At 40.0% G+C, this 16,836-nt stretch overlaps 1 protein-coding gene across 4 annotated transcripts in view; it reads right to left on the reverse strand.

Moving 5' to 3' along the window:
- Nucleotides 1–408: 408 nt before the first annotated feature.
- WAPL (WAPL cohesin release factor) overlaps nucleotides 409–16,836 on the reverse strand; it is a 72,202-nt gene continuing 55,774 nt past the window's right edge. For all 4 annotated transcript variants that reach the window (XM_061373711.1, XM_061373712.1, XM_061373708.1 and 1 more), the window contains 10 exons: nucleotides 10,936–11,047; nucleotides 9,553–9,650; nucleotides 7,886–7,962; nucleotides 6,445–6,620; nucleotides 6,026–6,141; nucleotides 5,235–5,396; nucleotides 3,783–3,990; nucleotides 2,509–2,597; nucleotides 1,326–1,421; nucleotides 409–948 (listed from right to left, as the gene is read on the reverse strand). In XM_061373711.1, the coding sequence (XP_061229695.1) occupies nucleotides 883–948; nucleotides 1,326–1,421; nucleotides 2,509–2,597; nucleotides 3,783–3,990; nucleotides 5,235–5,396; nucleotides 6,026–6,141; nucleotides 6,445–6,620; nucleotides 7,886–7,962; nucleotides 9,553–9,650; nucleotides 10,936–11,047 (1,200 nt within the window). In that variant the 3' untranslated portion in view covers nucleotides 409–882. The remainder of the gene's footprint in view (nucleotides 949–1,325; nucleotides 1,422–2,508; nucleotides 2,598–3,782; nucleotides 3,991–5,234; nucleotides 5,397–6,025; nucleotides 6,142–6,444; nucleotides 6,621–7,885; nucleotides 7,963–9,552; nucleotides 9,651–10,935; nucleotides 11,048–16,836) is intronic.

Below are 16,836 nucleotides of genomic sequence, written 5' to 3' on the forward strand. Positions count from 1 at the left end.
ACAAAACCCCCCAAAACAAACAACTTTTTTTTTTTTTCCCCTCCTTTTTTGAACAGGGCACAACTTCTTATAGTTACTCTTTCTTTTGTGGATAACCTACCCTCAAATGGCTTTGTGTGTTTATGGGTTCGCATGCTTCTCAGAACTACAAAGTGTTACGGTCTACCAGTTTACAGTACATGGGCTGTGATAGTTTTAGAACTGAGAAATAGTTCAACAACCTAATTTCAATCAAAACAGTATAAAAAATAAACTATCCAATCCTCACCTCTTTGGATTCCAACAAATTTTAAATATAGACAGTAGTTAAAATCACAAAAGTATTTAAAAATTTATATTTTTTATGATTTTGGAATAATCTAGTAATAAAAAAAGCAAGAGCAAATTAAACTCAAATAGGAGAGGTGCTGCTGTCCAGAACTTCTTTATTAGAACATTTGTTTGATACCTCAGTAGCTAAGCTGCCTTTGCACCTGGCTGGCATGAAACAGTGGCTCAACAGTAAACAGCAGTTGCACTATCAGCAGCAAGTTTTTCCCCCTTGAAACTTGTCACAAACAAAGCAAGAAAAAAAAAAAGATAGGGAGGGTAAACCCTGCCAAAAAATATTTAAATACTGCACTGCATCATAAACAGCATGGGTTGTTTATTTACTTCCCTCAGAACCTTTTCCCCTCATTTTTGATAGTTGCAGATTGATGTAGTAACTGTCTTTTAGAAAATGCTGAATGCATGGTTAAGAGACCAGGTAGCCTTAAAAATCCGAACACGAATAACACGGATGAATGCTCTTGGTATATCCTTCAAGGACTTCTTTCATGACTTCTTCTTTTGTCTAAGGGTAGCTCCAGCATTAGAGTGCCTGCAGCGGAAGTTAAGTATCTAGCAGTGTTCCAAGTATTCAATCACCCTAGAGATAGATTTCTGGCCTGTTGTTCCAACAGCACACTGGAAAATGTAACAGAAAACAGAAGTAACAAACAAGCATTTGTAAAACCTCTTCAAAATATCTGAAAGCTATGCTCATTTCAGAATTTCAGTACACAGCATTACATATCAGTAAGAGCTATTCAGTTCAGGCAGAGGATTCAGAAACACTTTCCTGACCAGTGACAATCAACTGGAATGAAAGTAGCTCCACTGCATTTACTACCAAAATAATGATAAACAACTGGGTTTTCAGTATTTAAAGAACAGAAAAATTATCCTGTGCTCTTCTAAGGACATAAATGGGAAAATGTTAAATGCTGCTAAAATGTATGGACTATTTATGGAAAACACACAAAAATATCTACATACATCAATTTAAAAGATATATTACTTACAGTAAGGTTCATAAAACTGAGAAATTTCTTGAGCATTTCAGTCATTATTGAGAAGTCCCCTTCAGGTAAGTACTCCCTCACAGTAGTCACATTGATCTATGAAATAAAACAATCTATTGTAATTTGGGAAATATTTTTCTGACACAGAACTATGTTACTCTGCATGCGAGGTACAATAAGACAAGTAGATCCACAGCATTATTAAGATAGCTTTTGCTGTCATCTCTGTGTTTTAATTCTCTCAGGCAAGATTCATGTTTCTGTTTCCAGGAAAGTTACTGCTAAAAATCTGCCTTTTTTTTTTTCCCCCTTCCCCTCCAGTTCAGTACCACCACCAGAATTCCCCAGGGCCTATGAGATTGTCATGAACTAGAAACCTCACCAGATCACTCCTGACATAGAGAGAATCTCCCTTTATAATTGTTAAGACTTGAAATAGATGATGTTAACGTCCTTTCCAACCCTAACTATTCTATTATTCTATGATTATTGAATTTATTGTATCATTCCAAACACAGAAACTGTATGGAAGCTGGTCAGTCAAAAGGTACAGAACAGCATGTTAAAGAACATTCCTGCCATCATAGTAAATTTAGATAAGCCTGAAGGCAGGGTTCAGGCTCATTTTCATTTCAGCATGTATTTAACAGGAGATTTTACGAATTTCTCAGCTATTAGAGTTCTATATTCTTAAGTTTTAACTTCAGCTATCTATTATGCAGTTCCAATCTGAGACAATCATCTTCAGCTAACATGGACATACACAATTTCATGTAATTTCAAGGGAGGAAAAAATCAAGTAGACTGACAGAAAAAGAATAAACAAGTCTGACATTACCTTCCTTACTGAAACTACTCAAAAATAAAGCAAGCTTTTATAATTATAGAACAGGTGAGCCAGTTTTCTTTGCCTTTCTGAAATAAGTACATGTGCTGGCTAAGACTAACAGCGAAGGGGAGAGGGGCAGAAGAAGTTAAATATTCAATTGCAACAGGTTTTTTCCGTTCAGAAAACTGGCTTTGGACAGAATCCTCACACAACTATATACATCAGAGTAGCTTCATCAAGGTACTAGCTCACATGAAAGCCTAATTCAATAAACCCACTTCAGTACTGCAAATTATTATTACAGTGAAAGTTGTACTGGACTTTTAAGAACAAGTTATTGACTTATTCCCTTACTGGACTCTCCTGGCAGAGACAGCCTAGAAGCAATGCCGTGTAGGAGGCCACAATGCAGTCTTCCATGTGCTTCCCAGCATGCTGAAGAGCTGTAAAGAGAGACAACTGAGTGTATTGTATTCTCTAAGCAGCTGGTATCTTTTACTGCTTCAAATACGATCTTTCATTATCACTTCTCAGAAATCTTTTTTCTCAATCAAAATGAGCTCTTGGACTAAGACTTCAGAGGCAAGAATCAGGCAAACTCTGTACTTACTAACTCAGCAGCATGTTCTTGAACTGAAAACCAGTGTTCACTCACTTTCAACACGTTACATCGTACAGTGTTTTCTTAATTGTGATTTTAATGTGCAAACTGTTTAACACACCACAGTATGAATGTAAATGTTTCATGTGGTACTATAAGCCAGTAACACTTCCACCAAAAGAAGTTTATTGTACTAAGGGTAACAGCGATGGTACTTTTTGCTAATGACCCAGCACTTCTGGGCAAACTACAAATAGCTACAGACACCAGCTCATGGAGCTACAAAAAGAAGGAAGTATATAAAGCCAGGCTGGAGAAAGTAATACACCACACCTACTACTAGAAATTCAAAACACTATTAGAAGTAATACACTGCAGTTACTATTATAAAATTAAACAAGGAGGCCTAATATATTTTCCAGAGACAAACTACTTGACTTAATGATACTCAAATTACTGGAACAAACTACCAAAGATGCAGCACATCAAGGCATTACACAGGTACCTGAGATACCACCAACGGAGTGAGAAGTCAAGGCACAAAAAAAAAAAAAAAAACAAGGACAGAAGCATCATACATGCAAACAGGGAGAGGAGGAAAAGAACCCCTAAAAGTAGCATGAAACAAGAACAGGTCATGATACACTGAAAACCAAAATTAAGGCAGGCAACTCTCAAGGAATGTTTCAGGAGAATATGATAAAGGCCAAAAAGACATCTGTTCCAGAATATTTCTTATACAGAATGTCCCTAAAAAACCGAAACAAAACCAACCAAACTTTAAGAAGGAACTGACAGAAGGAAGGTACTAGTAAGAAAATAAAAAGTAGCATAGCTTCTTCCACTTCTCATGCTTCAGCTCTGAACTGCTCCTATTCATGATCTGTTAAGTTTCACCTGGGGGATATGCTGAGGAAATCTCGGCCCAAGAGACTGCATGTAGATAGGAAGCAGAGAACAAGGTGGGAATTTATGCAGTCACAGAGTTCTTTGCCTCTTCTGAGCTCATCACAACCAGACAACACACCTTTATTAAGATCAAGTTCTTCATCATCTTCTTCCTTCTTAACTTTCTCTTCAGTGCTGTCTGGCTTTTCTGTGGAGACCCACTGTATCTCTCCACTTGTCTCTTGCCATTCCCCACTCTTATCATGCTGAGCAGTAGGAGCTTCTTTAATCAATTCATCTGTCTGGCTCTCAGCCAGCTGAGCCGCCCGCTCACACTCAAGAAATAGCTAATAGGGAAAATTTCAGGACAATTTCCATTATAAATTAAACCCTAAACACATTGACTTCATACTTCAAAGTTAATTTCCCCATCACAATTCACCCCTTAATACAGTAGGCCTTCAATACTTTTCTTAGCAATAGCCTTCTTCAAAAGAAAACATTATTTATCCCTGCACGAAGGCTGTGCTCTACAGAGAAGGCCTCTCTCCCACCCCAGTGTTGAACCAGTTGGCAGGCTCCCCTTTGGCATCATAAAATGCTTCATCACTGTCTTTAAGACACAGCTTGAAGACTAAAGGTTGCCATATTTTCTTGCCCATTGTTGTTCTCTATCAATCCTCCCTTTTCTCCATGCTAGTATCCCTACTGCTCTCTCAGTTTTTCCTTTTATAGATAACAACACAAAAATTTGAAAGCGTAATATAAAATGACTCATCAAGGATGTGACCGAACCAGCAATCTCGCATTGTGCACTTGTATCTTGTGAATTATTATCCAAGCCATATAATTACCAGCTTTAAACACTGCTTTGCTGAGCTGTATACATTAAGATATTAAATACTTTTATTGTTGAGTTTTTTTGGTCTGCTGCTGGAACAGTTACTTCACGTAGTTGAACAGAAGAACCACTAAAAGCATTCATAAAATTATCTCAACTGAAATAAAAAGGCTGAAATTTCCTTTCAGTTCTTTATTTGGGTTTGCATGGTGGAACTCATTGACCAAAATTGTTAAAAAAAGAAATCCACCACCAAGTTAGTCAAGACAACATTTAAGAATGCCGTTTCACATGCAGAACCAGTATATCCATAGCTTATTGCTCTTATAAAGCATGATACTTAATTATTTATTTTTAAATTTAAAGTTGCAGAGTCCCCAAAAGATGGTATTTAAAAAAATAATATGTGGAAGCAAAGTACAACAACAGCAGTTTACAATTTTAACAAAAGTAACCCACTTAGGAACAAGTTAACTAGAAATAAACTGCAGAGGAACAAGACAGCTTTACGGAGCACGAGAGCAGCATTTAGATGCTGTAATAATGATTCCACTGTCTTCTACCAGGAAAGCTGTTTCTGTAATATACAGTACTGAAAAAGTGAACAGCACCCACTATGCTGTATTACTCATAATACTAAACAGCAAGAAAATTCTGACAAATCTTAACTGCTGAATTCTGTTTCCCTTCCCCCTTGAGGGCCTGATAATGACAAATGGTTAACTATTACTACAAAAACACATTTCTTACCTGCACTAAAGCCTGAACAGCATCAATCTGCCCAGTTATCTTTAGGCTATCATCTCCTCCTCCCGTACAGAATGAGTCAAAAGAACACGATGTTTCCATATTGACAAGACAGTGCCTATTCCGAGCACTGTATTCTACTAGATTGATCAACAGACCCAATCCCTGCAAGAATTGGAGAGGATTATACACATTAAAAATAGCTAAAAACATCTATCTAGATAAATGTCTTCTTTCAGCCATATCTTTCTGAAGCTACATAACCTAGACCTATAGAAAACAGTTTGATAAACAGAGGGATTAGGATTTAAAGAAATGAGGCAAAACTGAGATCCCTGTATATGAGAATGTGAAAACATTTTTAAAGATGAGCTTTGATTTACAGATTAGGGATTCAGGTGTCCAACCTTCATCTTGTATTCTTAAAAGACTCCTTCACATTCGCAATTTCACTACTGCTATTTAGGCTACACAGACCCACTTTAGATAAGCTGAAGTAAATTTGATAAAGCCTCTCTCTCAAACAGTAACAGCCACGGTATTTCTGAGTTGCAAAGACACTGAGAATTAGGCAGTTCACAGATTTATTAGTTAAACCTTTGTTCATCTAGCACCGGGAAAATTGTTAGAACTCACCACCAAATCTTTACAGAAATCTTTAAGTGCCTCACAAAGTGTACATATATGGTTAATGAAAACTGCAGAGGCTGCTCCTTAATTTGGAACCAGAGTAGTTAAATACACAAGAAGGCAGGAAATCATTTTCTGTTAATGTAACAAAACCAATAGCTTACCAGCACCCGAATATCAAATCTCTGTTCTTGAGGTAGGAACTTTGGAACCTGAAGCACACAATTCATAGCTGTGCCGATGAGACCATCTTGTTCACCTGTTTTTGTACTACCCCATTCTGTAAAGAAAGAGTTGAGGCTCAATTTTTTAAAATACTCCTTTTCATAACTGGAAGCAGATTGATAAAAACCGGGCCCTAGAGGTAAACGGGACTCTCTAAGCCAAAGCTCACATCTTAATACTTGTAATGACTCATCCTATTTGCAAAGACAAATTACTGATCAGGCAAGCATCTACCCTACATATCTGCTTTATTGCACTGCACATGGAAGGACCATAGTGAGTATAAGAAAGGGGTTTACACTAACGGTTTATTTGATGCTTTAACTCCAAATATGCACATTATTTTTGTTTGTTTTACCGTTATCATTTGTCAGGTTGAGCAAGACACCAATGATGGCCCTCATACAGTCTTCCACTGCTTTACCCACATGGTTAGTTACATTCTGGTGAGGCAGAGGCTTATTGTCTGGTAAACAGATACTGTCTTCAGCACGATTATATCGCTGGATTAACTCCTCACAATGCTGCAGTGCTCTGCAGGGAGAAGATGCAGAACAAAATTACCTCCACAACATACAGGACATTACACCTTTAGATTCATTTCACCAGGGAAAAAAAAATAAAAATCAAATACAGAGCTTACGCAGAATGTTTCTGATGCCCAGATGCCCTGTCCGTGGGGAAAGATAATAAACTTACCGCCTATAAAGTCTTTTATGAGCTCAACTGAACTTGTGAAAACAGAAATCAGGAAAGCTTTGTGGCTTAGAGCTTTATCAGTTTGAGATTAAGAAAAGAAGTTAATTTTTCTTTCCAACTCCATCGCATGGCCTTAGAAAAGATCTCCTCCCCCTACACACCCAGCTTCTCATATCATCAGACATCAATGCACAACATTATTCTGACAGGGTTATCTCAATGTTCTCTTGTTCTGTCCTCAGACATATTGCCATTCTGCAAGAAATAAACGTCACGTGACTTCCTAGCAGTAAAATCTTAATCTCAAACAGTAAAGGACCACAGGCATGATTCTACTGCGTGACATTAGCTTGATATCAAACTGAAAACACTGCTTTTAATTAAAAAAAGACTAAAAATGTCAAAAATACATACTGTCTACATAACAGTAAACTGGGAATTTTTGGTGTGGGTTTTTGTTTGTTTTGGTTTTGTTTGGGTTTTTTGGGGTGTATTTATTTATTTAAAGAAATACTCCAAATATGTAACATACAGCCATGACATTATGTTTCCAATGAAGTCTGCAGAGTCAACTTTTCAACTTCATTTGTTCTCTTGTGAAGAGCAGTACAAGTGGGATACAACCTCTGCCAGTAAACTGAGACCTCATCCAGGTTGATAAACGGGTTAGAGGTGGGTTTGTAGAGGCATCTTTGCCAGGGAGAACACCCAAGAACAGAATTTCACCATTTTTAGTTACACTGTCATTTCTGTTAACACACCATTTCAAGAAACACTTAAGCATAATGAGAACACAATAAGTAAGCATAGCTTGTCAACTGCCCTCTTCTGCGTTCATATTAACTTGGTACAGAAGGAGCTGAATCTACAGTTTGCAGCTTCTACAGAACCAACAATAGCAGCACTACATACTGGTAGCATTCAGATAGTTCCCCATACCCTCATCTAAATTAGTTTTATCATTACTTAATGAAAAGCAACAGTGAAAATTGCTTACCCCCTTCTCCCCTACAATCTTATGGTATAACGATTATATTCTGCTTTTTTTCCCCCCATCACATGCAGTGCCTCTGCAAAGTTGCCTTTTTGTTACAACTTACTTAGCTGAGGATACTATGAGTTGCGAGTCTTTGTATGCTATCAGATAGCTCTGATTCTCTGGATTATGCACAGTTACCTAAAAAGAGGAAAAAATAATATCAGAAATATAAAGAAAAGCATTCCCTTCCACTACCACCGTACTTTAATCAGTTCTATATTTCTTGGTTATTATCCAGTGTAAAACTTTGCCTCATTTTCCAGTATGTCCTCGCAGTTTTTATCTTGTCACACAAAACTGCACTGAAACCATCTTCCCTGATGCAGTAAGTACACATATCATGTGGCAGAATGTTCTGCCAAAGAACCACCCCGAATCTATATCCTGGGACTACAATGTCCTAAGTGTGTGTCTAAATATATATATGTGTGTATGGGTATATATATATATAAAACACAACACTGAATACAATTATATATGTAATGTTATTTTTAGGACTTGGCATGAACTTGACTTCTGAGAGCTTATTACACATCCAGCCATAAAAATCAAGTTTTTCCTTGATTCCCTTCACTGAAATTCAGAATCAACTTCCAGAAACAGTAGAAGTTCTTCTCTTAAATCTGCATGATTTGGTGTGTTGATTTCTGCCATCTCTTCCAAGTTCCTAAGGAACTTACCACATCACAAACCACCCAAGTTCAAATCTGAATATCCTACCACTGAACAATGCTCTTCTACCTACTGTTGCCTGTCAGTTCCATCTATCAAATAGGAAAGCAGAAATCAGACGTGTAAATTTTCCTCTTGCTGTTCTGAAGACAGGTAGAGTTAGGTGCCATTCATGTTTAAGTAGGCACCTCTGAATTAGTTCAGCAATTCTCCATACTCCTTAGTTTTTCTTCTTACTTTTATGCTATCTTTGAGTCTGTCCTGTTTTAGTGAAGGAAACAAGTTACCGCTGTAGCTGTTTGCTCTTTAACTTGGGATTAAGGTGTTCAGTGAGATTGATTGACCTGTACTCCGGACCTGAATGTCACTTTCTGATGCATAGAGATGGACTGTTAAAACATCACGAGACTCTCCTACTTGCTTACCATATCACAGTGCAAAAAGAGAAAAACTAGTAACAAATATGAAACTCAGCAAAACAAGGCATGGTAGAGAAGCATATGCTTACCATTCCTGTCAATTAAGCACTACAAAAGTGCCATGTATTTTAATTCTGAACAAAGTTGTCATAAAAAAAACATGTACTGTCTCAATATACACACTCAACTGACTACAGGACTAGTGTGACTTTAAGGGCAGTTTTCTCTTTCAGCACTTAGCCAGCTGATCTGCAAAAGAAGCAATTCTTAAAATATACATTGATTTATTGCTTCTAAGAAAACACTGCTTCCATAATGATCCAAGTGTCAAACTCATGCCTTGAAAACAAACATCTATAAACAGCAGCTTTCTGAAGGAAGAGAAAACATCATGTTACACGGTTATTCTTATAAAAAATAAACTTGCAATGTTGTACATACATACAGAAGGGTAAAAGAAATTTTCAGGCAAACACTCCAGGAACAATGAGCAACATCAGAAAGTCAGTATCTTCTATAAAATATAACCAACATCATAGGGTTGTTACGCAACTGTGTATTGAAAGAACATAACATTGAAAAGGTCTGCTTCAGAAAAAGAGGTTTTCAGGCATGCAATCCATCTGCTCATACTCACACTTTCTAAGACCCGTAAACATCTTTCTGCACCCCATAACGAAGCGACCAATTTCTCTTCATTTTCATCGCTGCTCAGGTGATCCACACATTCTTTAACTACACAACAAAAGAGTTGTTTTCCACTATCAGTAAGAGGCCTTCAAACACAAAGCATACAAACTACATACCTACTCAAGAGAGTTGCTCTCAACCTTGTTTTGCACTTTACAAGACTCTACCATGAGGAAACAATCAAAGACATGACCAGCATTCCAAAGCCTTTAATTTCTCCAAGTAAATAAAACAAAAACCTAACAAAACCCTTACAAGGGGTAACTGGTTCAAACTTCAACAGGGGAAGTTCAAGTGAGATATAAGGAAGAAGTTTTTTACTTTAAGGGTGGTGACGCACTGGAATGGATTGCCCAAAGAAGTGGTAAATACTCCATCCCTGGCAGTGTTCAAGGCCAGGTTGGACAGAGCCTTGGACAACATGGGACTAGTGTGAATCCCTGCCCATGGCAGGAGGTTGGAACTGGATGATCTTGAGGTCCTTTCCAACCCAAACGATTCTATGATGCTAATTTTGACTTGTACAGTTCATGGTTGTTGCTGTGAATTACACGTGTATATTTTCTGCTGACAGTGAAGAGACTGTACAGCACACAACTATGTTATTTAACTGTAATTGTAACTATAAAAACTGCAGTGTTTTGCAGAAGAGAAAAATGATACAGCAAGCACACTCTCCCCACACTTTAGACATCTGAAACGTGTGCAAGTTGAATGCTTTCATCTGTTCAATCCTTCCTCTGCCTGTTCCTCTGCCTGTTTAAGATGAAGCTTTGCTCAGCTCAAGAATTCATTTTAGAAATGTTCTTTTTCCTGTCTGTGAGAGGCTATCCAAAAAACCTAACCAAGACATAACTTCATAAGAATATGGAAACAAAACCCCACAATTTCTTCTTAAAGGGCTGACTTCCGGGAGATTTGATTTTAAGGGAAAAAAAAAACCAAACCAAAAAACCCCCAACAATCAGGCCTGAAAATAATTCTAGAAGACTGTGAAGGAGATTTTTACTCTAACAGTTGTGCTGTATTCGTTTGCTGTACAGAGATATGTAACACACTAGTGTGTGTTCTAAGCTTAAACCACACACGATATGCAACACTATACACATTCAGTTTAACATTAAACCTACTTTCAATCCCACATGCAACTGATTAAAGTCACTAATTAATTTGCCAGTGACCTGATATCAAATAATGTACTTTATTTTTTAACACTGCTGAGAAAAATACGTTTCTATTTTTAACCACAGAAAATGAATATTTAAAATAGCAGACATCTTAGTAAGATTCACTAATTTTCTGTGCTGTCAAAGCAGCAGCTCCAATATACCTTTATCTACAATATGATCAAGACCACCGAGAAGTCGCAGTTCTTCTTTAAACCAGTCCCCAGCTCGTTTCGAGGTGAGAGACAGTAATGTTTCCATTGCCAAATGCCCGGTCTGAAAGAATTAGGTTCCAGAATTAGTGAAATCATCATAAGCAGATGTAGCCAATGTATCAAATCATATAAACACACGTCACATAAAAACCATAAAAAGAAGCTATGGGTTCTGAGTAGAACAACCACCAGAGGGAGCAAGAATGGATGGAAAAATACACATATCAAAAAAATTACTTGGTACAGATAAAAAGGTACTTTGGTTTTTCAACTTTTTCTTGACTATTTTTAATAGCTTAGCAGACTAAGCAGACCTAGGCAGACTCCTTCCATCCACTTCTGCTACCAAAAGAAACAAGTGGAGGAAGGAAATGGACAAATCAGGCAGGAAAAATACACAAGAAAAGCCACAGTGAACAGTACTATAAATTTCATTTATGGTACAGAAATATAGCAATGAAAGGTCAGAGAAGAAGCTGTAATATCTCATAAAAGCCAACTGAATTTAACTACTCTTAACTTCCCTCCCTAATGCATTTGATTGGTAATGCTTCAAGGAGGGCTGTGCTTATTCTGAGCTGTGCAGTACATTCCAGTTCAAACCTCAGCACCTCCTGGTAATAACAATACTCGCCAGGCTCCAGTGAACACTCCACTGTCTTGGAAAAACAAGTTATAAACTGTATGAGCCCCCCAACATGTTCAGCTGCTTTCCTTATTCTCAAAATACTGATTTCCAAGGAGGAAAAGAAAGTTGAAGACTAGTCTTGAAGAGTTACCACCCAAAGTTAGCCACTTGAGCATACAGTTAGTAACAGCATTTCTCCAATCTAAATGGAAGTGTCTTGCATCATGAGAAGTGTTGTGGGGGCCAAGAGAACACAAGCAGCAGAGTATCTGCAATAGGCAGCTCATTCGTCCCAGTGCCAGCAGCACTTCAATTCCCCATCACAGAGAAAAGACAAAAGCTGCAGTTACTCCTGCAACTGTTCCACTACCCAGGAAACTGCTAACTGCCTTTAATTGCCAACAGTTCCTCACAGAGTCTTCCCACATGATGGAAACTAAACACACTTGGTTACAGTCTTTTCATCTCATCACTGGAAGATGCAAGATCCAAAACCTCGCATTTTTAAAAGCTGTAAGTTAAAGGCATAATGCTAAAGGAGATGAGACTATTTTAAGCAATGGGTGGAGAACTTCCCTTCTGAAGCCAACCAAATGAGAAAGCTTTTTGAGGGAGAAGGGGAGAGAACAGGAAGACTGCATTTTGACAGATCCCTAGCTCTCTGAAGCCTCCCCATCCTCTGCAGATGATTCCCTTCAAATTCATAGATTGAGCTTGAAAATGTTGTAACATGGATATCTGAAATCATGCATAACCTAAAGCAGATTGATGATTAAAACTTCTCCTTAGAGATCTTAACACCTACAAAAGATGAAGTTAACTTCCTAAACACCTTCACCATGAAAGCTCAAAGGCCACACAGTATTCAAAATATGGTGCTTAGTTTCCTGCCAAAGGGAAAAAAGACTTCAAAAACACTTCAGAAGATAATTTGATACTTACACTAGTGGGCATAAGAACACAATTTATTTTTTTTAATAAAATATAATCTTGTAACCCTTTCGCTTTAGAGGAAAATGTATTCTATCCAATTCTTATTTCAATTACTATGAAATTTTAACACCACGGTTCAAAACACGGATCCCTTAAGTTTCCAGCTTTGTGCTGAGAGCGAAAGCCAGAGTAACCTCTTTCATCCAAAAGAGAAATCACTTCTGAAGATTTTCATTACAATTCAACAGAGAGGAGGTAGCTGAAAGCATCAGCTACAGAGAGAGGCCTACGCAAACTGACACACAAATGCCATTTGCCAAAACAAGAGCTGAGCTCTTCAGGTTTTATCTTCTAAGCCAGAAAACAAAAAACCTGGAAAAAATTCAACCCCCAGAGAACTCCTGTTCAGTTTCTACGTTTACATTTTTTAAAGTTCGTAACAGTCTAGAAACCAGAACCCTTTGAATACCTGCTACAGCACTCAAAAGTTAGTCCAATCTAACTCGTAGACAGTCACATGAACAACACTGTGGAAAGAAACGGGAAGTCTTGATCATCATTCTTGGATCAGTGTAAGATTCAGAAAGAAAAGGTGTGACTGGTTAGGAATGAACTGGAGTTATCAAAATATCTCCTGCAATCCTTCTGCTCTTCAGTGGTTATGTCTGAGTCTGAAAAGCAAAAATCTATACCCCCAGAAGATCTGCATTTTTATTAGCATTTTCTGCACGTCATCTGGTACAAAAAGAGATAGGTTATTATGTCTCATGACAGAGACCTACGTGAAAGCAACTATCTTCTACATATGAAGTTCATTATTGGCTCAACTTAACATTGCTACTATCAGAAACTGGAAGAGAACCTAACCATCTCATTTGGCTTGCATATATTCTCTAAACACTACATAAACTCTGCAGAAAAGAGATTCAGAGCAGCCTTGTGGAGAAGGACTTGGGGGTGTTGGCCGATGAGAAAATGAACATGAGTCGGCTTCAGTGTGCACTTGCACCCCAGAAAGCCAACCGTATCCTGGGCTGCATCAAAAGGAGTGTGACCAGCAGGTTGAAGGAGGTGATCCTGCCCCTCTACTCTGCTCTCGTGAGACCTCACCTGGAGTACTGTGTGCAGTTCTGGTGTCCTCAACATAAAAAGGACATGGATCTGTTGGAACAAGTCCAGAGGAGGGCCATGAGAATGATCAGGGGACTGGAGCACCTCCCATATGAAGATCGGCTGAGAAAGATGGGACTGTTCAGCCTGGAGAAGAGAGGGCTGCGTGGAGACCTCATTGCAGCCTTACAGTATCTGAAAGGGAGGGATGCTGGGGAGGAACTCTTCATCAGGGACTGTGGTGATAGGACAAGAGGTAATGGGTTCAAACTTAAACAGGGGCAGCTTAGATTGGATATAAGGAAGAAATTCTTTCCTGTTAGGGTGGTGAGGCACTGGAATAGGTTGCTCAGGAAGGTTGTGAATGCTCCATCCCTGGCAGTGTTCAAGGCCAGGTTGGACGAAGCCTTGGCTGGCATAGTTTAGTGTTATCTGTCTTTGCCCATGGCGGGGGGTTGTAACTTGATTATCTTAAGGCCCTTTCCAACCCTATTTTATGATTCTATGATTCTATAATGATTCTAGATACTACAGGCCGGGAGGGAACCAGTGTCCATCTGTGAGGTACCGCAGTATCCAACACATTCAGAACAACAGCTCGACATAATTTTAAGGAATAAAGCAATCCAGGAGGTTCCTCGACTGTGTGGAAGACAACTTCCTTCTGCAAGTAACAGAGGAACCGACAAGGAGAGGTGCCGTGCCTGACATCGTGCTTACCAACAGGGAAGGGTTTGTTGAAAATGTGGCACTCCAGGGCAGCCTTGGAAGCAGCGACCATGAGATGGTTGAATTTGAGATCCTTAGGACAGTGAGAAGAGCGTGCAGCAAGCTCACTGTCCTAGACTTCAAAAGAGCAGACTCTGGCCTCTTCAGGAACCTGCTTAGTAAGGTTCCATGGGATATAGCCCTAGAGGGCAGGGGGGCTCAAGATTCTTGGTTGATCTTCAAGGATCACCTGCTACAAGCTCAGGAGTGTTGCATCCCCACCAGAAGGAAGTGCAGCAGGAGGGCCAGGAGACCTCCTTGGATGGATACGGAGCTGCTGAGGAAAATTCAAATGAAAAAAGAGTTTTATAGAAAGTGGAAGCAAGGACAGGCAGCCTGGGAAGAGTACAAGGATGTTGTCCAGGAAGCTAGGGACCAGGTTAGGAAAGCTAAGGCCCAGTTAGAATTAAACTTGGCTAGGGATTTTAAGGATAACAGGAAGGGATTCTACAGGTACATAGCAAATAAAAAAACAGACTAGGGAGAACGTAGGCCCCCCCAGGAAGCTCTCGGGTGAACTAGCTACACAGGATTTGGAGAAGGCTGAGGTTCTGAATGACTTCTTTGCCTCCGTCTTCTCTAGCAAAGGCTCTGACCGCACCAGCCAAGTCTTGGAAAACAGACACAGGGACTATGAGAATGAAGACCTTGGGCCCACCGTAGGAGAGGAATTGGTTCGAGACCATCTTAAAAATCTGAACATGCACAAGTCCATGGGTCCTGATGAAATGCATCTGCGGGTCCTGAGGGAGCTGGTGAATGAAGTTGCTGAGCCACTGGCCATCATATTTGAGAAATCATGGCAGTCAGGTGAAGTTCCCAACGACTGGAAAAAGGGAAATATAACCCCCACTTTCAAGAAGGGGAAAATGGATGACCCAGTGAATTACAGACCAGTCAGTCTCACCTCTGGGCCTGGCAAAATCTTGGAGCAGATTCTCCTGGAAGGCATGCTGAGACACATGAAAAACAGCAAGGTGCTTGGTGACAGCCAGCATGGCTTCACCAAGGGGAAATCCTGCCTGACCAATTTGGTGGCCTTCTATGATGGGGCTACAGAACTGATGGACAGCGGTAGAGCAGTTGATGTCATCTACCTGGATTTGTGTAAAGCGTTCAACACTGTCCCACACGACATCCTTGTCTCTAAATTGGAGAGACATCAATTTGATGAATGGACCACTCGGTGGATAAAGAACTGGCTGGATGGCCGCACACAAAGAGTTGTGGTCAATGGCTCAATGTCCAGCTGGAGACCAGTAACGAGTGGTGTCCCTCAGGGATCAGTGTTGGGACCGGTCTTGTTTAACATCTTCGTCACTGACATGGACAGTGGGATTGAGTGCGCCCTCAGCAAGTTTGCCGATGACACCAAGCTGTGTGGTTCGGTTGATACGCTGAAGGGAAGGAATGCCATCCAGAGGGACCTTGGCAGGCTTGCGAGGTGGGCTGATGCCAACCTCATGAAGTTTAACCATGCCAAGTGCAAGGTCCTACACCTGGGTCGGAGCAATCCCAGGCAGAGCTCCAGGTTGGGCAGAGAAGAGATTCAGAGCAGCCCTGCAGGGAAGGACTTGGGGGTGCTGGTCAATGAGAAAATGAACATGAGCCTGCTTCAGTGTGCGCTTGCAGCCCAAAAAGCCAACCGTATCCTGGGCTGCATCAAAAGGAATGTGACCAGCAGGTCGAAGGAGGTGATCCTGCCCCTTTATTCTGCTCTCGTGAGACCTCACTTGGAGTATTGTGTGCAGTTCTGGTGTCCTCAACATAAAAAGGACATGAATCTGTTGGAAGAACTCCAGAGGAGGGCCATGAGAATGATCAGGGCACTGGAGCACCTCCCATATGGAGATAGGCTGAGAAAGTCGGGACTGTTCAGCCTGGAGAAGAGAAGGCTGCGCGGAGACCTCATAGCAGCCTTACAGTATCTGAAGGGAGCATATAGGGATGCTGGGGATGGACTCTTCATCAGGGACTGTGGTGATAGGACAACGGGTAATGGGTTAAAACTTAAAACAGGGGAAGTTTAGATTGGATATAAGGAGGAAATTCTTTCCTTTTAGGGTGGTGAGGCACTGGAATGGGTTGCCCAAGGAGGTTGTGAATGCTCCATCCCTGGCAGTGTTCAAGGCCAGGTTGGACGAAGCCTTGGCTGGCATGGTTTAGTGTGATCTGTCTCTGCCCATGGCAGGGGGGTTGGAACTTGATGATCTTAAGGTCCTTTCCAACCCTAACTATTCTATGATTCCATGACCCAAGGAGAAAAATAACCAAACAACCAAAAAAAAAAAAAAAAAAGTACCCCAAAACCAAACAGCTTAAATTGATGGCCTGTGATAATACTACTCTTTACTCATGGAAAGCTCCCTCACAAGACAGAGTCTCTTTTAACACATCCTCTCTCTTTAAAG

Source organism: Neopsephotus bourkii, unplaced genomic scaffold (assembly GCF_033783945.1).
Source record: "Neopsephotus bourkii isolate Nb327-2 ecotype Australia unplaced genomic scaffold, CSIRO-AGI_Nbou_v1 NB_1634, whole genome shotgun sequence".
NCBI lineage: Eukaryota > Metazoa > Chordata > Aves > Psittaciformes > Psittacidae > Neopsephotus > Neopsephotus bourkii.